At 48.4% G+C, this 24,469-nt stretch overlaps 2 protein-coding genes across 2 annotated transcripts in view; both read left to right on the forward strand.

Annotated features, from left to right (window-relative positions):
- Positions 1-2,338: 2,338 nt before the first annotated feature.
- CALR (calreticulin) lies at positions 2,339-9,251 on the forward strand. Its single transcript, XM_069767164.1, has 9 exons — positions 2,339-2,496; positions 3,980-4,081; positions 4,259-4,462; positions 4,740-4,834; positions 4,944-5,153; positions 5,242-5,355; positions 5,820-5,963; positions 6,042-6,134; positions 7,963-9,251. Exons 1-9 carry the CDS (start codon positions 2,403-2,405, stop codon positions 8,164-8,166), a joined length of 1,260 nt encoding a protein of 419 aa, XP_069623265.1. The 5' UTR covers positions 2,339-2,402; the 3' UTR covers positions 8,167-9,251.
- Positions 9,252-16,698: 7,447 nt separating this feature from the next.
- The window catches only part of LOC138674672 (basic salivary proline-rich protein 1-like), a 31,510-nt gene continuing 23,739 nt past the window's right edge, over positions 16,699-24,469 (forward strand). The window contains exon 1 of the mRNA XM_069762486.1: positions 16,699-16,828. Within this exon, the coding sequence (XP_069618587.1) occupies positions 16,699-16,828 (130 nt within the window). The remainder of the gene's footprint in view (positions 16,829-24,469) is intronic.

A 24,469-nucleotide genomic window follows, 5' to 3' on the forward strand; every position in this document is an offset into this window, starting at 1 on the left:
GCACCGCAGTGACCCCGCCAGACAGAGCGCACCGCAGTGACCCCACCGCAGACACAGAGCGCACAGCAGTGACCCCACCAGACACAGAGCGCACCGCAGTGACCCCGCCACAGACACAGAGTGCACCGCAGTGACCCCGCCAGACACAGAGTGCACCGCAGTGACCCCACCAGACACAGAGCGCACCGCAGTGACCCCACCGCAGACACAGAGCGCACCGCAGTGACCCCACCGCAGACACAGAGCGCACTGCAGTGACCCCACCGCAGACACAGAGCGCACCGCAGTGACCCCACCGCAGACACAGAGCGCACCGCAGTGACCCCACCGCAGACACAGAGCGCACCGCAGTGACCCCACCGCAGACACAGAGCGCACCGCAGTGACCCCCACCGCAGTGACCCCACCGCAGACACAGAGCGCACCACAGTGACCCCACCGCAGACACAGAGCGCACCGCAGTGACCCCACCGCACACACAGAGCGCACCGCAGTGACCCCACCGCAGACACAGAGCACACCGCAGTGACCCCACCGCAGACACAGAGCACACCGCAGTGACCCCACCGCAGACACAGAGCACACCGCAGTGACCCCACCGCAGACACAGGGCGCACCGCAGTGACCCCACCGCAGACACAGAGCGCACCGCAGTGACCCCACCGCAGACACAGAGCGCACCACAGTGACCCCACCGCAGACACAGAGCGCACCGCAGTGACCCCACCGCAGACACAGAGCGCACCGCAGTGACCCCACCGCAGACACAGAGCACACCGCAGTGACCCCACCGCAGACACAGAGCACACCGCAGTGACCCCACCGCAGACACAGAGCACACCGCAGTGACCCCACCGCAGACACAGGGCGCACCGCAGTGACCCCACCGCAGACACAGAGCGCACCGCAGTGACCCCACCGCAGACAGAGCGCACCACAGTGACCCCACCGCACACACAGAGCGCACCGCAGTGACCCCACCACAGACACAGAGCGCACCGCAGTGACCCCACCGCAGACACAGAGCACCGCAGTGACCCCACCGCAGACACAGAGCACCGCAGTGACCCCACCGCAGACACAAAGCGCACCGCAGTGACCCCACCGCACACACAGAGCGCACCGCAGTGACCCCACCGCAGACACAGAGCACCGCAGTGACCCCACCGCACACACAGAGCGCACCGCAGTGACCCCACCGCAGACACAGAGCGCACCGCAGTGACCCCACCGCAGACACAGAGCGCACCGCAGTGACCCCACCGCAGACACAGAGTGCACCGCAGTGACCCCACCGCAGACACAAAGCGCACCGCAGTGACCCCACCGCAGACACAGAGCACCGCAGTGACCCCATCACAGACACAGAGCGCACCGCAGTGACCCCACCGCAGACACAGAGCGCACCGCAGTGACCCCACCGCAGACACAGAGCGCACCGCAGTGACCCCACCACAGACACAGAGCACCGCAGTGACCCCACCGCAGAGACAGAGCACCGCAGTGACCCCACCGCAGAGACAGAGCACCGCAGTGACCCCACCACAGACACAGAGCGCACCGCAGTGACCCCACCACAGACACAGAGCGCACCGCAGTGACCCCACCACAGACACAGAGCACCGCAGTGACCCCACCACAGACACAGAGCACCGCAGTGACCCCACCACAGACACAGAGCGCACCGCAGTGACCCCACCACAGACACAGAGCGCACCGCAGTGACCCCACCGCAGACACACACAGGATCTCTCCCTCCGGGTGTTATGACGGTTCCTATTCACTGACAGCAAGCAGAGGGATTGAAGATGGTAACAGGAATGCTACACACAGTATATGGGAAAGCTGCGGTCACTCTGTGGAGTCACATTGGACGGATCCATGAGATCACTGCACGCATGCTCAGATTTAAAGGGCACGTCCAGCCGAGCGCACACAGGCGGAATACCGGGGGCGGGAGCTCCTCTCATCCCTTCTCTATCACGATCATACTTCTAATTAGCGCTCCGGTAACGACCATCAAATTCCCGGGACTCCAGGCCACGCCCACACGGCCGGAAGACATCACGTGGTCCGCTCCTCCCTGGCCCCGTACCATGTGACCCATCCGCAGCTTTCCTTCATTTGCCCACACCCTCAAGCCAATCATCAGCCGACTAGTAGGAGGCCCCTGCGTGGTGATTTTTTATTGGTCAATCAGCGGTCCAATCAAAACTAGCCATCTGGGTATCTTGAATGGCAGAAAACGCTGTCCAATGAACTGCGGACACCGGTACTGGCTCAGCCAATAGAAGCGCCTAGGCGGGGCGGGAGCGCTGACAGCATATAAGAGCCGCGTCCGGCGAGCCCTGGGCGCTCAGAGTGTTTCAGACGCCGCTCTTGACAGGTCTCAGGGCATCGCCATGGCCCGCGTCGCTCTCCTCGTCCTCCCGCTGCTGGCGGCTCTGTGCGCTGCTGATCCCACCATCCACTTTACTGAAGACTTCGCTGATGGAGGTAAAGCATTGCGTCGTCTTTATTGGCGCTGAACTACAACTCCCAGCGTGCTCTGCCATGTAGCTGTATGGCAGGGAATTCTGGGATTTGTAGTTTATTTTTGCCCTTTTCCTGCTAAATGACAGGGTGCTGGGTCCCGGGGGGCAGAGTGGGTAATTAGCAGTGTGACTCCTGTTAATGTCATTACTGTGTGCACACACTGTCTGCTGGAGGCTTAACCCTTCACTGTCAGTAATGTACCTATATCTGCAGTGCAGCCGCCATTGCATCTCCCCTCCATTGTCCATTCCTGCTCTAGTCACCACCAGAGCTGCGAGCGCCTGTATACTGAATGTACCAGCCCAGGGTGCAGCTCCCGGTACATGGATATAATGGCGTCTCATTGGGTGACACCTGGGGTGTATTGGGTGCGACCGCCTGTCCCTGACCTGCTGTGCCTGGGATATGCAGCATAGGGCACTGTCGCCCTACAGCCAGTAATGGGGGTCCGCCCCATTGTCCGGGGTCCTCCTTCCTGACCGCCATCAGATGTATGGAGCAGTACTGAATCTTCTGGAAGCAGCGAGGGAGGGATGGTGCCGTGTCTCCCCTCCTCCCTCCATAATCATACTGAAAGTGGCAGCGCTGCCGGCGTGTTGTGCACAGTGATGGCGGTCTGTCAGCGGGTGATGAGATGGTGACGGGTCGGCGATGAACTCCGCAGACTTCGTCGTACTACAACCCCCATCATCTCCAGACTTCCAGGGTGAGTTGTAGTGTATCCCTTATACTACAACTCCTATCATGCCATGTCTAACCTTCAGGATGTGATCTGCAGGGTGTCCCTTATACTACAACCCCCATCATGACTAAACTAACCTCTGGTATATGATCCCTAGTGTCCATCATGCTACAACCCCCATCAAGCCCAGACTTCCAGGATGTGATCTGTAGGGTTTCACTTGTACTACAACCACCATCATGCCCAGACTTCCAGGATGTGATTTGTAGGGTTTCACTTGTACTACAACCACCATCATGCCCAGACTTCCAGGATGTGATCTGTAGGGTTTCACTTGTACTACAACCACCATCATGCCCAGACTTCCAGGATGTGATTTGTAGGGTTTCACTTGTACTACAACCACCATCATGCCCAGACTTCCAGATTTGGTGATCTGTAGGGTGTCCGTCATACTACAACTTCCATCATGTCCAGACTTCCAGGGTGACTTGCATGGTTTCCCTTATACTACAACTCCTATCATGCCATGATCTAACCCCCAGGTTGTCCCTCATACTAAATCCCCCCCATCGTGCCCAGACCTGCCTTCAGGATGTGACCTGCAGGGTTTCCCATGTATTACAACCCCCATCATGCTCACTCCCCTCCAGTATGAGTACACCCTAGTACCTTCGTTACCTGTAGGCTAGTCACTGCCTGCACAGTCTCGCCTGTCGGTGGGGACGTTTATGATCTCGTGTGACGCCTCGTATCTTGCAGATGGCTGGACACAGCGCTGGGTAGAGTCCAAGCACAAGTCGGACTACGGCCAGTTCAAGATTAGCGCCGGCAAGTTCTACGGAGATGCAGAACAGGACAAAGGTGAGTGGTGACGCTGCAGAGGAGGCAGTCTGCGGCTTTCCAGCTAACTACAACTCCCAGCATGCCTTGGTAGCTGGAGGCCCCTAGGCTGTAGAGCTAATCCTTGGGGGTTAACTTGCACCCAGCCGCCATGTTGGACTTCTTCCAGGCTGATGGTATTGCTTTCTCCCTGTTCAGGGCTGCAGACCAGCCAGGATGCCCGCTTCTATGCCCAGTCCGCCCGATTCAACTCCTTCTCCAATAAGGGTAAGACGTTGGTCGTCCAGTTTACCGTCAAGCACGAGCAGAACATTGACTGCGGAGGTGGATACGTGAAGATCTTCCCCAGCACGCTGGACCAGGCGGACATGCACGGAGAGTCCGAGTACAACATCATGTTCGGTAGGTGGGGTACCAGGACCTGCCAGCAGGGGGCACTACTAATGATCCACGATGGCCTGCCATAGATGTAGAGCAGAACACCGTCCTGTTATAATCCTACACCTAGATGACCAATGTAACCTGTAGTTACTAGTCGGGGCGTTGGTGACAACTAGGCCATGATGGTGGGGGCAATTCTTGGTTTCCTCAGACAAGGGAGCTTGGTGGTACAGAGATCTCTGGGAATTGGTGTTGGGTTTGTTCTAATCCAGATTAATCTCCTAATTGTTCATCTCAGGTCCCGATATTTGCGGTCCTCCCACCAAGAAGGTTCACGTAATCTTCAACTACAAAGGAAAGAACCTGCAGATCAACAAAGACATCCGCTGTAAGGTGAGGAGATGAGGGTGGGGATGTACACCGACCAGCATGCCGCTGTCCTCGTGAGTCCTCACCATCGTCCTCCTGAGTTCTGACCATCGTCTTCTGGTTCTCCTCGCAGGATGATGTTTACACTCATCTGTACACGCTGATCGTCCGGCCTGATAACACCTACGAGGTGAAGATTGACAACAGCAAGGTAGAATCCGGCAGCTTGGAAGACGACTGGGACTTCCTTCCCCCCAAGAAGATCAAGGACCCTGAAGCCAAGAAGCCCGATGACTGGGACGAGCGTCCCAAGATCGATGACCCAGAGGACAGCAAACCAGAGGTGAGTGCTGGACTCGATGTTCAGTAACTTTCTCCTCACTTGTGTCCTTCCGGCAGTGGAGATTTCATGTCTCATCCAACCCTTGTAGGACTGGGACAAGCCTGAGCACATCCCCGACCCAGATGCAGTGAAACCTGAAGATTGGGACGAGGAGATGGACGGAGAATGGGAGCCCCCTGTGATCCAGAACCCTGAGTACAAGGTGAGATGAGGGGTGGCATCATGGCTTGTTTATTACATGGGGTGGACCTCTCCAGCATCCTTCCTGGGACAGGAGCTGGCATGATCTGGGGGTCTTGGCACATACAGCTACGTTGACAGTTGTGGGGACACTGGTGGGCTCAGTGCCTCGGGCACCTACGTAGGTTGCTGTCCTTGACTAGAACTAGTAACCCTAGAACTAGTAACCCTTTGTGCCTATCAGCTTGGCAGCAGTGGTCGGCCGTGTGGTTTGCAGTAGAAGTACAATCCTAACACTCATGTTGGTCGTTTACAGGGAGGAACATCATGGGAGTATAATGCATAGTGTTTAGCTGCAAGCCATAAACTGTCAACAACCTGCTGGGAGTTCTAGTTTCACAACCGGTTCAGAGACCTGCAGCTATGTGACCACTGAGGTATCGAACATGGCAGCTAGTACTAATTGTATGATCTTTGTCCCAACAGGGTGAGTGGAAACCCCGTCAGATCGACAACCCTGACTACAAAGGAAAGTGGGTCCACCCTGAGATCGACAACCCCGAATACACCCCAGACCCCAACCTGTACGCCTACGACGATATTAGTGTGATCGGCTTTGATCTGTGGCAGGTAAGGATAGACCTAAATAATCATGGCCGCCTTGCCTGACCGGCGTCGAACATCTTCTGACGAATTATCTGCTCACAGGTGAAATCTGGAACAATCTTTGACAACATCTTGATCATAGATGATGAGAAACACGCAGAAGACTACGCCGCAAAGACCTGGGGTGTCAGAAAGGTAATGTGGCTCTGCCATGGCGAATGGTCATAAGATGGGGAGTCGCCAACACAAGCTCTTGGGGAGTTTAGGGCTTCTATGGCTTGGGCTGGGCAAGTGGTCAGGACCCCTCAGGACAAGGGGTGAGAAAAATGGCAACACTCTAGTGAGGAAGATACTCATTTCATTGGTGTGCGGACTCTAGGATTAACCTTTAAAATCAGTGACTGGTCCTAGATGGCTGATTATCTGGCAGTTGGCTCTGTAAATAGGACATTATTCCTGTTTTAGCATCTTAAAATGGCCACCACGTGGCAGTGGCTGTCGAGCTGGACAAAACATAATTTTTTTTTCTGTGGCGTTTTTGCCTTTATTATCCCCCCCTAATCTCATTTGTGGAGGTTAGATGAGAAACTTTACATAATTATATCCAATGTAACCAAGGAGGCATTCCCAAAGATTTTTAACTAGAGGCTTTTGCTTTACTTATGAATGATTGGTCAATTTTCACAAAAAGACAGCATCATGCAGGGGAAAAATAGTCAGCAGAACTCATTAAGCCTTTCTGAACCTATCCTAATCGGAGAATAATGCAGAGATGTATGTGACATGCTGCAGCTCCCATCTCACAGCATTGACAGTGTTGGGGTAGGAGGAGAGCAGAGCTGGACAGTGCTGTTGGATGAGAGCTGCAGCGTATCATACTGCTCTGAATCCATGTCGGCTATCAAAGCATTATTCCCCAATGCCTGGAATAGATGCAGATGTGTTTTCAATGACACGGCTCTGCTCTCCTCCAACTTGTAATCGCGGATGCCAGCAATGAGATCTGTGACCCGGGGAAGAAAGCAGAGTTTGACGGTGCTGAGGGATTAGAGCTGCAGTGTTGCCATACACCTTTCTAGTTACTGCCAGCCATCAGGGCATTATTCTTTGACTGAAATAAATGCAGAGGGGTTTGTGGTGATACGGCTCTGCTGCTCGCCTCACTTTTTTTTTTTTTTTTTTCCCCCACCTGCTTACGATTGATCAACATCATAGAGAAGGAAAAAGCAAGTGCCCTCAGAAAAAAATCTAATGCCTGCCTGGTTATACTGGGAACTGCTGTATGTTTTACTAGCTAAAATCTGTGAGGAGACTAGAAAAAAAACCTACAACTTTCCAGTGCTGCAGCCACTCTTCATGTGCCAGTTGAACATGCTCTAACTGGTGAAAATGCTTTAAAGGGAGAATTTTGGGGCATCACGGAGGTAGAAAAGTTGCAATTCTTGCACTTTTTTTTTTTTTTTTATCCCTTCCCCCCCCCCCCCCCCCCAACGCTTCTAAGTATGGATGATAAATTGGTACAAATCACAGCATGTGTGGCTCGTAATCAGGTGCATTAACTATTGTCTGTATGGCAGTATTATATCAGCATATGGCAGTATGTTGGTGGTGTTAGTCTTTGGATAGTGTATGATGGGTTTGGCCATTATATGGCGGTATTTGGGTAGCGGTCTATTGGGGTGTTTGTGCCTAGAAATGGTCCCTGTGGTTGTACTATACAGCGGCTTGTCACCCATGGGGGTCTGATTCTGAAAATGTATACTGGTGTACTGAAGGAACTATGCTTTGTAGCCCTGGATCAGCATGTTAGAGGGGTCCGCCATAGAAAACATGGGGTCTGTGCGGTGGATGGTCTAGTTAGGATTGGGCAGCTTGGATACCAGAAAACGAATCCGGATCATTATTATGGAAGGGGGGGGGGGGGGTGCTACATTCAGGAAGATCCTATATTCAGGAATATCCTCTTTGCTGATTATTTTTTTTTTTTTTTTTTTTTCCCCCCTTCTCCCTTCCCCCTCATCAGGATGCTGAGAAAAAGATGAGGGAGCAGCAAGATGAGGAAGAACGCAAGAAGCAGGAAGAGGAGGATAAGAAGAGGAAAGAGGAAGAGCCGCAGGAAGAGGAAGCCGATGATGAAGATGACGACGATGAGGAAGGAAAGGAGGAAGAGAAGGAGGAAGACGATGATGATGAGGAGGAAGAAACGCCCCTGAAGGATGAGCTTTAAAGACGAAGGCTCTGTTCTGTCCTCCCTACCAGCGCTCCCCTTCCCTGGGCGTCACGTCTTAGATAGGAGAGGGGAAATGGGATCGTTCTGTCTCTATGAGACTCTAAATTTATATATATTTTTTACAGTTTTTGTTTTAACCCTTTATTTGGAAGACGGTCTGTCAATCTTCTCCCCTTCCCCCATCTCCTCTCTCCTGACCCTTCTGTCTAGTGCTCCTCCTACGTCGGTCTCCATAGTGTCACCGCTGCAGTACCTGGTTCTGATGACTTCTGGTCCATAGGAACCAGTCTTTACCCAGTTATACCTTTTTTTTTATTTTACCTGTCTGAGGGCTTGTGCTGTGCGTAGACCGATCCGGGCACCTGGCGTGCGCTGCCAAATTCCATACACTCTTCCAAGACCCGGGTCATCCATTGCAGTATCAGACTATTCAGTGTTCTGCCCGATATGCTGAGCGCACTTGTTGGACTGACCCTGCGCCCGCCACCTTTACTGAGGAGGCTGTTCCTGTGCCGTGATGCCAGTCTGACACAACGATGCACTAGTACCCAGCTAGGACTGGCTTAATGGCCCTAGAACCGTCCTGCCCATTAAGTGATGGGTCAGCTCCAGGGTTCCCAACTGTTTAGGTGTACGAGCCTGTCCTGTTGGCACGGCTTAGCATTTGGTCCAACTTTGAGCCTTTCTTCTTGGCATGTGGTCTACTTACGAGGCTATCATGTCTCATCACGGCTTGGCATTTGGTCCAACTTTGAGCCTAGCCTTTGTCGGCACGGCTTGGTATTTGGTCCTCCTGAATACCAGTCCGGTCATGGACTTTTTTTTTTCTTTTTTTCTTGAGATTAAACTTGCCACCTCTTGACATCTGACCACAAGTGTTTAAATTGACTTTGCCAACACATGCCCCTCAGTGTCCTGTGATGTGGTGAAATGGGCCTCGAGCCCCTCTGAGAATTCCCCCCTGCTTCAAGCTGTACGCTTCTAATTTATATTGATGCAGGGCTCTTCGCCAGAATGTATGAATGATGGGTTGTTTTGGGATGTACAGATGTCAAATTTCTAATTAAATACATTGTGTCCAACCAGCGTCTGGGTTATTTGATTTGTATAATGGAAGCTCGAATGAAATGCGAGGAGGTCGGGAAGTACAGCAAGGTGGCTGCACGACACACCGGCAGCAGCGCTTAATCCACTATCGCAGCAGCTGTAAAGTGATGCTGCATCATGCCAGCACTGCTCCCTCTGGTGGCTTTGAAAGTAACCACATCCCAAGACTGGAGCTTCAATGGAGGTGCACATCCTTGACACTTGCGCCATTCACTTGGTACCGTGCTTTACTGTTTCACCCAATCCTACAGACTAGGAATGGTAAAAAAAAACAAAAAAAAGCTTACGGAGACTACTTCCTACTATAAGAATTTCAGGGATGTTCATGTCTAATATTTGAGACCAGACATATGAATGCCATCTAACCCTGTATGCCCAACATTGACCCTTTCAGGGGTCACACTGCTGCATTATCTCAATAGCTGTAAAATTCCCAGTCTTTGTCCAACTGGACTGCCCAAATCCCAGAAGTCCCAATGTTTCCTCCTCCCACGTGGAGGCTAAGGCCACGTTCACGCGATCAGTATTTGGTCAGTATTTTACCTCATTAGTTGTAAACCAAAACCAGGAGGGAGCAAGTCTAATAGAAACACATCACCACGTCTGCATTTTTATTCACTCACTCCTGGTTTTGTCTTACAAATACTGAGCGTGTGGCCTAAGGTGTATGATAGTGCTGAAGCAGACTGTCAATATAAAGTGCTATATTTTTTTTTTTATTATTGCTCTGCATTTTACCCACTGAATATAGTGAGTGATATAAGCTTGTGCGTGTGATCAAAAAATACTCACCTATGCATCTTCAACTCCAAATATAATGATTTCTGAGTGCAGGTGGACCTTCTGCCACCTTCAGGGCTGTACCCTACTCTCTGGGTTTCTCTAGGACTCAGGCACTGCTCCAATCCATCGTACACTCTGCTGCCCAACTAATCCACCTGTCTCCCTGTTATTCCCCGACCTCTCCCCTCTGCCAATCCCTTCACTGGCTTCCTATTGTCCAGAAGCCCTAGTTCAAAACCCTATGACGTACAAAGCCATCCACAACCTGTCTCCTCCATACATCTGTGACCTCGTCTCCCTGTACTCTCCTACACGCAACCTCCGATCCTCACAAGATCTTCTCTACTCCCCTCTTATCTCCTCTTCCCACAATCGCATACAAGATTTCTCTCGGGTATTACCCCTACTCTGGAACCCTCTACCACAACATATCAGACTCTCGCCTACCATCGAAACCTTCAAAAAGAACCTGAAGACCTACCTCTTCCGGCAAGCCTACAACCTGCAGTGATCCTTAGGCTACTTTCACACTTTGGTCAAAGTGCCAACGCCGCAATGCGTCGTTTTGGAGAAAAAAAACGCATCCTGCAAAGTTGCCCGCAGGATTCGGTTTTTTTTTTTCTCCATCGACTTGCATTAGCGACGTATGACCGTGCAACGGATACGTCATGTTTTGGCGGACAATAGGCACAAAAAACGTTTTATGTAACTTTTTTTTGTGCGACGTGTCCGCCATTTCCGACCGCGCATGTGCGGCTGGAACTCCGCCCCCTCCTCCCTGGACATTGCGCTGAAAAACTGCATCCGCTGCCCCCGTTGTTCATTTATTTCACAACGTACGTCAGGCCGACGCATGGCGACAGCCACGTACCGACGGAAGTGTGAAAGTAGCCTTAAGGTACCTTCACACTAAACAACTTCACAACAATATCGCTAGCGATCCGTGACGTTGCAGCGTCCTGGCTAGCGATATCGTTGTGTTTGACACACAGCAGCGATCAGAATCCTGCTGTGATGTCGGGGCTAGAAGGCCAGAACTTTATTTCGTCGCTGGACTCCCGCAGACTTCGCTGAATCGGCGTGTGTGACGCCGATCCAGTGATGTCTTCACTTGTAACCAGGGTAAACATCGGGTTACTAAGTGCAGGGCTGCGCTTAGTAACCCGATGTTTACCCTGGTTACTATCGTAAAAGTTAAAAAACAAACACTACATACTTGCCTTCTGCTGTCTGTCCCCGATGCTCTGCTTCTCTGCACTCCTCCTGCATCCTGTGTCAGCGCCAGCCAGCCGGAAAGCACAGCGGTGACGTCACCGCTCTGCTTTCTTTCCGCTGTGCTCACAGTCAGTGCGGGAAGCAGAGCGCCGGGGACAGACAGTTGAAGGTAAGTATGTAATGTTTTTTGTTTTTTTTTTACTTTTACGATGGTAACCATGGTAAACATCGCAGCCCTGCACTTAGTAACCCGATGGTTACCCTGGTTACCGGCATCGTTGGTCGCTGGGGAGCTGTCTGTGTGACAGCTCTCCAGTGACCAAACAGCGACGCTGCAGCGATCGACATCGTTGTCGGTATCGCTGCAGCGTCGCTTAGTGTGAAGGGACCTTTAGTCTGCTAACTGCCGCAGGACCAGCTCTACCCTCTCCTACTGTATCCTCACCCATCCCCTGTAGACTGTGAGCCCTCGTGGGCAGGGTCCTCTCACCTTCTGTTCTTGGGTGTGCCCTGTTTTGCTCATGTTTATTGTGCTTGTTTGTCTGCCCCTTTCACAGGTAAAGCGCCATGGAATAAATGGTGCTATAAAAATGTATAATAATAATAACCCTAGGTGAAAGTGGTGGCACTACTTGATGGGCTAAACTTCTTTCTTGACCAAACGCAGTGGTTGAACAACCCAAAAAACTCAAACTTTTCATAGTATAAAATAATGAAAACAAGGAAAACATACCAGGCAAAAATAATACAACCCTCTAATCATGGTATCCAACTGAGCATGTAAATGGAGGTATAATGAGCCTGTAATGGAAAAAGTATAGAACACACCAACACTTTACAAAGCAAGAAACCACAAAAAAATGGTGCAAAAAATCCAGCACATAAATAAGTTTATTAAACACAAAAAATGACAGGAATCAGACAATAGTGGGTTAAAATTGCCAAAAAACTACATGGAGCGCACGGAGTCTAGCCATGGTCCCCATAGCATACATTTAAACACAAGACATTAGATGGCATAAACAATACTTAAATCCCTGCATGTCCAATAGCAGTAATCGTACAGTCATGGCCAAAAGTATTGACACCCCTGCAATTCTGTCAGATAATACTCAGTTTCTTCCTGAAAATGATTGCAAACACAAATTCTTTGGTATTATTATCTTCGTTTAATTTGTCTTAAATGAAAAAACACAAAAGAGAATTAAGCAAAACATTGATCATTTCACACAAAACTCCAAAAATGGGCCAGACAAAAGTATTGGCACCCTCAGCCTAATACTTGGTTGCACAACCTTTAGCCAAAATAACTGCGACCAACCACTTCCGGTAACCATCAATGAGTTTCTTACAATGCTCTGCTGGAATTTTAGACCATTCTTCTTTGGCAAACTGCTCCAGGTCCCTGGTCCATTTTCTAGTGCTTTTTGAAGTGTGTCTTGGGTCATTGTCCTGCTGGAAGACCCATGACCTCTGAGGGAGACCAAGCTTTCTTACATTGGGCCCTACATTATGCTGCAAAATTTGTTGGTAGTCTTCAGACTTCATAATGCCATGCACACGGTCAAGCAGTCCAGTGCCAGAGGCAGCAAAGCAACCCCAAAACATCAGGGAACCTCCGCCATGTTTGACTGTAGGGACCGTGTTCTTTTCTTAGAATGCCTCTTCTTTTCTCCTGTAAACTCTATGTTGATGCCTTTGCCCAAAAAAGCTCTACTTTTGTCTCATCTGACCAGAGACCATTCTTCCAAAACATTTTAGGCTTTTTCAGGTAAGTTTTGGCAAACTCCAGCCAGACTTTTTTATGTCTCGGGGTAAGAAGTGGGGTCTTCCTGGGTCTCCTACCATACAGTCCCTTTTCATTCAGACACCGACGGATAGTACGGGCTGACACTGTTGTACCCTCGGACTGCAGGGCAGCTTGGACTTCTTTGGATGTTAGTCGAGGTTCTTTATCCAACATCCGCACAATCTTGCGTTGAAATCTCTTGTCAATTTTTCTTTTCCGTCCACATCTAGGGAGGTTAGCCACAGTGCCATGGGCTTTACACTTCTTGATGACACTGCGGACGGTAGACACAGGAACATTCAGGTCTTTGGAGATGGACTTGTAGCCTTGAGATTGCTTATGCTTCCTCACAATTTGGTTTCTCAAGTCCTCAGACAGTTCTTTGGTCTTCTTTTTTTTCTCCATGCTCAATGTGGTACACACAAGGACACAGGACAGAGGTTGAGTCAACTTTAATCCATGTCAACTGGCTGCAAGTGTGATTTAGTTATTGCCACCACCTGTTAGGTGCCACAGGTAAGTTACAGGTGCTGTTAATTACACAAATTAGAGAAGCATCACGTGATTTTTCGAACTGTGCCAATACTTTTGTCCACCCCCTTTTTATGTTTGGTGTGGAATTATATCCAATTTGGCTTTAGGACAAGTCTTTTTGTGTTTTTTTATTTAAGATAAATTAAATGAAGATAATAATACCAAAGAATTTGTGTTTGCAATCATTTTCAGGAAGAAAATGAGTATTACCTGACAGAATTGCAGGGGTGTCAATACTTTTGGCCATGACTGTATATCACATAGTAAATCATGGACACACAGGTAAGAGGTGTATATATAAATATATCCATACACTCAAATGCCAGGAAAAAGTGACTCAAATGAGGAACATACCAGTGATGTAACAGAGGGGAAGTGCGAGCTCCAACCCACCCCGACGCGCATTTCGGAGTGATCCTTCAGGGGGCGTGCCATGACCTTATCCCACGTGTAATTTATAGTCGCTGTGAAGTTGATATAGCCAATCCGCAACTCAGCGCACTTAGCACGATACACTGCCCGGCACCGGAAAGCACGGGCCCATGCAATCCGGCGCGAGACAGCGGACCGGAAGTGAGCGAGGGAACAAGTGTAGTTTGCGCAAAAGCGGAAATAGAGTCGCGGCCATTTTGAAAGAGGGCAAACAGACGAAATAGCCCACAGAACGGCACCATATCCAAAAGAAAGATGGAAGAAGACGGTACAATATATATATATATATATATCTATATATATAATTGTCTAAGGGTTTTTCCGTCTGTCTGTCTGTCCTGGAAATCACGCGTCTCTGATTGGTCGAGGCCGCTAGGCCTCGACCAATCAGCGACGGGCACAGTATCGACGTAGAAATCCCACGCCTCTGATTGGTCGAGGCTGCCAGGCCTCGACCAATCAGCGACGTGCACAGCGACGATGATGTCATAAAGGACGTAGACATTCGACGTCTCTGATTGGTCCGCCAGGCCTCGACCAATCAGCGACAGGCACAGTATCGACGTAGAAATCCCGCGTCTCAATCAGCGACGGGCAGAGCGACGATGATGTCATAAAGGACGTAGACATTCCGCGTCTCTGATTGGTCGAGGCCTGGCGGCCTCGACCAATCAACAACGGGCACAGCGACGATGATGTCATAATGGTTGCCATGGCGACGATGATGTCATAAAGGTTGCCCTGACCAATCAGCGACGGGCACAGCGACGATGATGTCATAAAGGACGTAGATATCCCGCGTCTCTGATTGGTTGAGGCCGCCAGTCTGCTGCGAATTCTGGAATCATCATTGTCCATATACTACGGGGACATGCATATTCTAGAATACCCGATGCGTTAGAATCGGGCCACAATCTAGTATATATATATATATATATATATATATATATATATATATATATATATATATATGTATATATATATGTGCAACCTATAAAACAAAGTGGAACAAATAACATGCAGTATAGGAGTACTAATAATATCAAATAATATATATAGAACCCACCTCATAACCACTTAGTTCAAAAACAAAAGTACATAGGTACAACTCGATATCGACGTTCTGGAAAGCTATTATAATACATATGCATATCTGAATTTATGGCTGTATTTATATATGACAGTGTATAACTACCAGCCAAACAGGTAACAAAATACACGTATTGGACAAATACATAAAAATAACATAACAAACAAACATACAATAATAAACAAAAATAGCATCCAAGGCATAACACAGGTTGTCAACCAGAGGTATATGTTTATAAATCTCAAAAAAACCCAAAGAAAAATACATACATAAATATATAAAGAACAAAAACTATAAAGACAGATATAATCATGAGTCTCTCCGGTGGCGCGGTGGTACTATTGCAGCCTGTGTATGGATGTCATGACCGAACAGCGACAACATACTAAGAGAAAAGGTGAAAAAAATAAAAAGTTAAAATACAAAAAAATAAAAATCATATCCATGAAGATGACGGCAAAATATAGATACCCAGCAGTTGACCGACTACAGGAAGGGAGTAAAGGAAAAGCATTCGTTCAGGCCATAGGGATGGACCGTATTTAATTGCCAGATCCCCTCTGCTACATCACTGGTATGTTCCTCATTTGGGTCACTTTTTCCTGGCATTTGAGTGTATGGATATATTTATACAGTATATACACCTCTTACCTGTGTGTCCATGATTTACTATGTGATATTCGATTACTGCTATTGGACATGCAGGGATTTAAGTATTGTTTATGCCATCTAATGTCTTGTGTTTAAGTGTATGCTATGGTGACCATGGCTAGACTCCGTGCGCTCCATGTAGTTTTTCGGCAATATTAACCCACTATTGTCTGATTCCTGTCATTTTTTGTATTTATATTTAATAAACTTATTTATCTGCTGGATTTTTTGCACCATTTTTTTGTGGCTTCTTGCATAGTATAAAATAAGCAGGAACCAACAAGACTTACTTTTTTTTGACGTTTAAGACACATATAACGAGAACAGTGTGGGAGCTGTATCCCTCAATGTAGTGAATGAGATAGATAATACTGTAATGTTCTTGCCAACTGCACTGGAGGATACAGGACTATGGGACTTTAAAGTGCAGTCCTAATGGGGCAGAATGGCTAACCCTCCAGCCCCGGTATACCGAAAGCAGGTGTTGGCAGAAGGCATAGAGTGGATCTATGATGAGGGTGTGGATAGAAGCTCAGATGTTGGCCTGGACAAACAGCCTTAATGGTTGTCCACCCTGTGACTAACCTTACAGGCTTGTAGAAGAACCAACCTGATCCATTAGAAGATGTTTGTGTTGTAGACTGAAGAACCTTAGCATGGTCCATCAAGGATCACAAAAAGAGTCAATACTGGCCGTCTTCTGTAACCAAAAGGTAGGCCCTAGTGATTGACCAGATCTAGATCGATGGACTTGGAGGTAGGCAGAAGGATGGGAATACAATGTCTTCATTGATGTGGAAAGCCCAACCGTCCTGGTTAGAAAGGATGACACTGTACATAAATGTCACCTTGTCGTGATGGAGAGGAAGGAAGGAAGACATGAAGGACAAGGCCTAAAAACTGCAACTGTAGGACATGGCTACCAAAAATGTCACCTTCCATGAAAGAATCTTTGAGGGGCTCATCAAAGGAAGACTCGGAGTACAGACAGAACAAGGTTGATGTTTCAAGAGTCCATCGGATGCTTGTAAGAACAATCAGCCACCCTCTGCAGGAAGGTCTGATCCTGCATGCGAAAAATCGGCGTCTATTAAAAAAGAATTCAAAGATCAGAAAATCCTGTAAGATAATGCAAATCTGAGGACAGAACAGACAGTAAAGAAACCTAGGAATGAAGAACACCGTGTGGTGGAAGTCCATCTGTTCACACTTCCGAAAGAAGGATTTCCCAATTACAGTGGTAAACATTGGGAGATTGTGGTTTATGAGCCGTCCTTATAGTCTGGACAACCACCTCACAACAATAGGAGTCAATTACGGTGGCATCATGCAATTGGCATTAGCCCTCATGGTTGGAGTGGCCATCAGATACGAGGTAGCTCGCTGCTGCCTGGTGGGCACATGCGGTACTTCATCTACCATATCTATATCTACTTGTGTTTATTGATATTTAATCTGACTTTTGCATGTCCTTACTCAGAGAGATCACATAACTGTTTCAAAGCGGTTTATGATCCATGTAGACCTGGACATTTGTTTATCTGATCACTACATTTATTGTGTCCTGTTGTCTCAACTGAGTTAGATTGATTGCTAACGAGCTTTCACAAAAAAAAAAACAAAAAAAAAAAGGGAGATCTAAGGGCTAGCCTTCTATAAATGTAGACTTAGCTTGGGGATGCATTCGTGCAGGGGTGCATTCGTGCACTATTATTCGTGTTTTTTTATTCAAAGTACTTTTTTTTCTAAGTACTCGGCAGTTATAACATGGCAGTTAGACAGGGCAGGAGACAGGTTATCTAAATCTAATCCATATTCACTTGAAACAGCACAAATATTCACCATATTTATTTGTATAATCTATATCCTGGCTGCTGCATTCACTCACATTCACCGCCCTCGCATTAACTCTCTACACTCCATTCATATCGGCCCCTCTGTCCTTGCCTCTCCTATGTATAGCACTCATGCTCTGTTCACATTGCTTAACAGTGCAGATCCATTCAGTCCCATCATCCAACACAAGAGACACTCTCACAAATCACTTAACCATCTGCTCACTCTTTCTATCCTCCTTCTCCTAGTCGCTGGAGACATCTCTCCAAACCCCGGCCCCCCATGTTATAGCCAGTCAAACCTCCCAACTGCTACACTCAGAAACCCCTCTAACCTTATTAATATTCCCTGCATGCCTTCTGTCTCTTTGAATTGTGCCCTTTGGAATTCTCGTTCTGTGTGTAATAAACTCTCCTTCATTCATGACTTCTTCCTTTCGAATTCTCTTAATCTCCTGGCTCTTACTGAAACCTGGATCCAGCAGTCAGACACCACCGCTGCTGCTGCTCTTTCATATGGTGGACTACATTTTTCTCATACCCCAAGATCGGACAACAGAGCAGGTGGAGGCGTTGGTCTGCTCCTTTCACCCAAATGTACCTTCCAAGTTATCCCCCAAGTACCCTCACTGGTCTTCCCTTCCTTTGAGGTCCATGTGGTCAGACTCTACGTCCCCTTCTCCATGCGAGTGGCGGTGGTGTATCGTCCTCCCGGCCCCTCTCATCAGTTCCTGGATCACTTTGCCACCTGGCTTCCACACTTTCTCTCCTGTGACACCCCCACCCTTATCATGGGTGATTTCAACATCCCCATTGCCTCTCCCCTCTCCTCATCTGCTTCTCACCTTTTATCTCTATCCTCCTCTTTTGGCCTCTCGCAGCATACTAACTCTCCAACACATGAAGATGGAAACTCCCTTGACTTGGTCTTCTCCCGGCTTTGCTCAATGGATGATTTCACAAACTCCCCTCTCCCACTCTCTGACCACAACCTTCTTTCATTCTCTATCAAGAACTGCCATCCCGCTCAGGTCACCCCCACTTTCCACACTTATAGAAACATACAGGCCATTAACACCCAGAAACTTATGAAGAACTTGCAGTCCTCATTGGCCCCAATCTTCTCCATCTCATGTCCTGATTCTGCTCTGAAGCATTACAATGAAACCCTGCAAAGTGCTCTGGATGAAGCTGCTCCTCCTATACATAAAGCAACTCGGCACAGACGGCAACAACCGTGGCACACGCTGCAAACACGTTTCCTGCAGCGGTGCTCCAGGTGCGCAGAACGTCTGTGAAAAAATCTAATCTACCCGAAGATTTTATCCATTATAAGTTCATGCTAAAGACATACAATTCTGCCCTTCACCTCTCCAAACAAACCTACTTCAACACCCTCATCACCTCCCTGTCCAATAACCCTAAACGTCTCTTTGACACGTTCCAGTCCCTACTCAACCCAAGAGAGAAGGCCCCAACCACGGATCTCCGTGCTGACGATCTGGCCAATTACTTCAAAGAAAAAATTGACCACATTCGACAGGAAATCATCTCCCAATCTCTTCATACCATGCACTGTCCTCCCTCCCCCACTGCATCTAGTTCACTCTCTGACTTTGAAGCAGTTACAGAAGAAGAAGTAAGCAGGCTCCTTGCATCTTCTCGCCCGACCACTTGCACCAGTGACCCTATTCCGTCACATCTCCTCCAGTCCCTTTCCCCGGCTGTCACCTCTCACCTAACAAAAATATTCAACCTTTCCCTCACTTCCGGTATTTTTCCCTCCTCATTTAAGCATGCCATCATACATCCATTACTTAAAAAACCATCCCTCGACCAAAACTGTGCCGCTAATTATAGACCTGTCTCTAATCTTCCCTTCATCTCTAAACTCCTCGAACGCCTGGTCCACTCCCGTCTTACCCGCTATCTCTCAGATAACTCTCTTCTCGACCCTCTTCAATCTGGCTTCCGCTCTTTACACTCTACTGAAACTGCCCTCACTAAAGTCTCTAATGATCTACTAACAGCTAAATCTAATGGTCACTACTCCATGCTAATTCTCTTGGATCTCTCCGCAGCATTCGACACTGTGGATCATCAGCTCCTCCTCACTATGCTCCGCTCCATCGGCCTCAAGGACACCGTTCTCTCCTGGTTCTCCTCCTATCTCTCTGACCGATCCTTCACTGTATGTTTTGCTGGTTCCTCCTCCTCTCACCTTCCCCTTACTGTTGGAGTTCCTCAAGGATCAGTCCTAGGCCCCCTCCTCTTTTCGTTGTATACTGCCCCTATTGGACAAACAATCAGTAGATTTGGTTTCCAGTACCATCTCTATGCTGATGACACCCAATTATACACTTCTTCTCCTGATCTTACGCCTGCCTTATTAGAAAACACCAGTGATTGTCTTACCGCTGTCTCTAACATCATGTCCTCCCTCTATCTGAAACTAAACCTGTCAAAAACTGAACTCCTCGTGTTCTCTCCCTCTACTAACCTACCTTTGCCTGACATTGCCATCTCCGTGTGCGGTTCCACCATTACTCCAAAGCAACATGCCCGCTGCCTTGGGGTCATACTTGATTCCGAGCTTTCATTCACCCCCCACATTCGATCACTGGCTCACTCTTCTTACCTGCATCTCAAAAACATTTCTAGAATTTGCCCTTTTCTTACTTTCGACTCTGCAAAAACTCTTACTGTTTCGCTTATTCATTCTCGTCTGGACTATTGTAACTCTCTACTAATCGGCCTCCCTCTTACCAAACTCTCCCCGCTCCAATCTGTCCTGAATGCTGCAGCCAGGATCATATTCCTCACCAACCGTTACACCGATGCCTCTACCTTGTGCCAGTCATTACACTGGTTACCCATCCACTCCAGAATCCAGTACAAAACTACTACCCTCATCCACAAAGCACTCCATGGCTCAGCACCACCCTACATCTCCTCTCTGGTCTCAGTCTACCACCCTACCCGTGCCCTCCGCTAATGACCTCAGGTTAGCATCCTCAATAATCAGAACCTCCCACTCCCGTCTCCAAGACTTTACACGTGCTGCGCCGATTCTTTGGAATGCATTACCTAGGTTAATACAATTAATCCCCAATCCCCACAGTTTTAAGCGTGCCCTAAAAACTCATTTGTTCAGACTGGCCTACCGCCTCAATGCATTAACCTAACGATCCCTGTGTGGCCTATTTAAAATAAATAAATAAACCAGGTTCCTCGCATTATGTTCTCATACACTTTATGCAGTTAATAGCCCTCTGTGTCTGTACTGCTACATACTTAGGCAGTTAACTGGTTCATGCAGCTTTACATGAACACCCGAGCCTTACACTATGGCTGGTCCGAGTAACTAAAGAAATTGTTACCATCCACCTCTCGTGTCTCCCCTTTTCCTCACAGTTTGTAAGCTTGCGAGCAGCAGGGCCCTCATTCCTCCTGGTATCTGTTTTGAACTGTGATTTCTGTTATGCTGTAATGTCTATTGTCTGTACAAGTCCCCTCTATAATTTGTAAAGCGCTGCGGAATATGTTGGCGCTATATAAATACAAATTATTATTATTATTATTATTATTATTACCATCTTCAGACAACACATCACATGCTCTGAGCTAGATCCAAAGTAGGAGCACCCAATGGCTATAGGGGTGCAGAGGTTATCCGGCATCCTGTGACTTCAACTCTGACTGAAAGAAAAGTGATAGCATTATGAATGGCACATGGGGGCACTGCCAATATGGACTACACTAAGAACTGATGTATAAAATGGACCTGATTGTGATCACAGGGGTAACCTGGAAACTATTGGGCTCCAACCTAAAGCTCTTATATGGCACCAAGGGCATAGGAGGGTCAGTCTGACTATGTGACTGCTACCTCTGCACTCTGGGATGTGACTGTTACCTCTGCACTCTGGGGTGTGACTGTTACCTCTGTACTCTGGGATGTGACTGTTACCTCTGTACTCTGGGATGTGACTGTTACCTCTGCACTCTGGGGTGTGACTGTTACCTCTGTACTCTGGGATGTGACTGTTACCTCTGTACTCTGGGATGTGACTGTTACCTCTGTACTCTGGGATGTGACTGTTACCTCTGTACTCTGGAATGTGACTGCTACCTCTGTACCCTGGGATGTGACTGTTACTTCTGTACTCTGGGATGTGACTGTTATCTCTGTACTCTGGGATGTGACTGTTACCTCTGTACTCTGGGATGTGACTGTTACCTCTGTACTCTGGGATGTGACTGTTACCTCTGTACTCTGGGATGTGACTGTTACCTCTGTACTCTGGGGTGTGACTGTTACTTCTGCACTCTGGGGTGTGACTGTTACCTCTGTACTCTGGGATGTGACTGCTACCTCTGTACCCTGGGATGTGACTGTTACCTCTGTACTCTGGGATGTGACTGTTACCTCTGTACTCTGGGATGTGACTGCTACCTCTGTACCCTGGGATGTGACTGTTACTTCTGTACTCTGGGATGTGACTGTTATCTCTGTACTCTGGGATGTGACTGTTACCTCTGTACTCTGGGGTGTGACTGTTACTTCTGCACTCTGGGGTGTGACTGTTACCTCTGTACTCTGGGATGTGACTGTTACCTCTGTACTCTGGGATGTGACTTACATCTGTACTCTGGGATGTGACTGTTACCTCTGTACTCTGGGATGTGACTGTTATTTCTGTACTCTGGGGTGTGACTGTTACCTCTGCACTCTGGGATGTGACTGTTATTTCTGTACTCTGGGGTGTGACTGCTACCTCTGTACTCTGGGATGTGACTGTTACCTCTGTACTCTGGGATGTGACTGTTACCTCTGTACTCTGGGGTGTGACTGTTACCTCTGTACTCTGGGATGTGACTCTTACCTCTGTACTCTGGGGTGTGACTGTTACCGCTGTACTCTGGGGTGTGACTGTTACCTCTGTACTCTGGGATGTGACTGTTACCTCTGTACTCTGGGGTGTGACTGTTACCTCTGTACTCTGGGATGTGACTGCTACCTCTGTACTCTGGGATGTGACTGTTACCTCTGTACTCTGGGATGTGACTGTTACCTCTGTACTCTGGGATGTGACTTACATCTGTACTCTGGGAGGTGACTGTTACCTCTGTACTCTGGGATGTGACTGTTACCTCTGTACTCTGGGGTGTGACTGTTACCTCTGTACTCTGGGATGTGACTGTTACCTCTGTACTCTGGGGTGTGACTGTTACCTCTGTACTCTGGGATGTGACTGTTACCTCTGTACTCTGGGATGTGACTGCTACCTCTGTACTCTGGGATGTGACTGTTACCTCTGTACTCTGGGGTGTGACTGTTACCTCTGTACTCTGGGGTGTGACTGTTACCTCTGTACTCTGGGGTGTGACTGTTACCTCTGTACTCTGGGATGTGACTGCTACCTCTGTACTCTGGGATGTGACTGTTACCTCTGTACTCTGGGGTGTGACTGTTACCTCTGTACTCTGGGATGTGACTGTTACCTCTGTACTCTGGGATGTGACTGTTACCTCTGTACTCTGGGATGTGACTTACATCTGTACTCTGGGATGTGACTGTTACCTCTGTACTCTGGGATGTGACTGTTACCTCTGCACTCTGGGATGTGACTGTTACCTCTGTACTCTGGGATGTGACTGTTATTTCTGCACTCTGGGATGTGACTGTTACCTCTGTACTCTGGTATGTGACTGTTACCTCTGTACACTGGGATGTGACTGTTACCTCTGTACTCTGTGATGTGACTGCTACCTCTGTACTCTGGGGTGTGACTGTTACCTCTGTACTCTGGGATGTGACTGTTATTTCTGCACTCTGGGATGTGACTGTTACCTCTGTACTCTGGTATGTGACTGTTACCTCTGTACTCTGGGATGTGACTGTTACCTCTGTACTCTGGGATGTGACTGTTACCTCTGTACTCTGTGATGTGACTGCTACCTCTGTACTCTGGGGTGTGACTGTTACCTCTGTACTCTGGGATGTGACTGTTACCTCTGCACTCTGGGGTGTGACTGTTACCTCTGTACTCTGGGATGTGATTGTTACCTCTGTACTCTGGGATGTGACTGTTACCTCTGTACTCTGGGATGTGACTGTTACCTCTGTACTCTGGGATGTGACTGTTACCTCTGCACTCTGGGATGTGACTGTTACCTCTGCACTCTGGGATGTGACTGTTACCTCTGTATACTGGGATGTGACTGTTACCTCTGTACTCTGGGATGTGACTGTTACCTCTGTACTCTGGGATGTGACTGTTACCTCTGTACTCTGGGGTGTGACTGTTACCTCTGTACTCTGGTATGTGACTGTTACCCCTGCACTCTGGGATGTGACTGTTACATCTGCACTCTGGGATGTGACTGTTACCTCTGTACTCTGGGATGTGACTGTTACCTCTGTACTCTGGTATGTGACTGTTACCCCTGCACTCTGGGATGTGACTGTTACATCTGCACTCTGGGATGTGACTGTTACCTCTGCACTCTGGGATGTGACTGTTATTTCTGTACTCTGGTATGTGACTGTTACCTCTGCACTCTGGGATGTGACTGTTACATCTGCACTCTGGAATGTGACTGTTACCTCTGCACTCTGGGATGTGACTGTTATTTCTGTACTCTGGTATGTGACTGTTACCTCTGTACTCTGGGATGTGACTGTTACCTCTGTACTCTGGTGTGTGACTGTTACCTCTGTACTTTGGGGTGTGACTGCTACCTCTGTACCCTGGGATGTGACTGTTACCTCTGTACTCTTGGATGTGACTGTTACCTCTGTACTCTTGGATGTGACTGTTACCTCTGTACTCTTGGATGTGACTGTTACCTCTCTACTCT

The sequence above is a fragment of the Ranitomeya imitator genome, chromosome 4, assembly GCF_032444005.1.
Source record: "Ranitomeya imitator isolate aRanImi1 chromosome 4, aRanImi1.pri, whole genome shotgun sequence".
NCBI classification, from domain to species: Eukaryota; Metazoa; Chordata; class Amphibia; order Anura; family Dendrobatidae; genus Ranitomeya; species Ranitomeya imitator.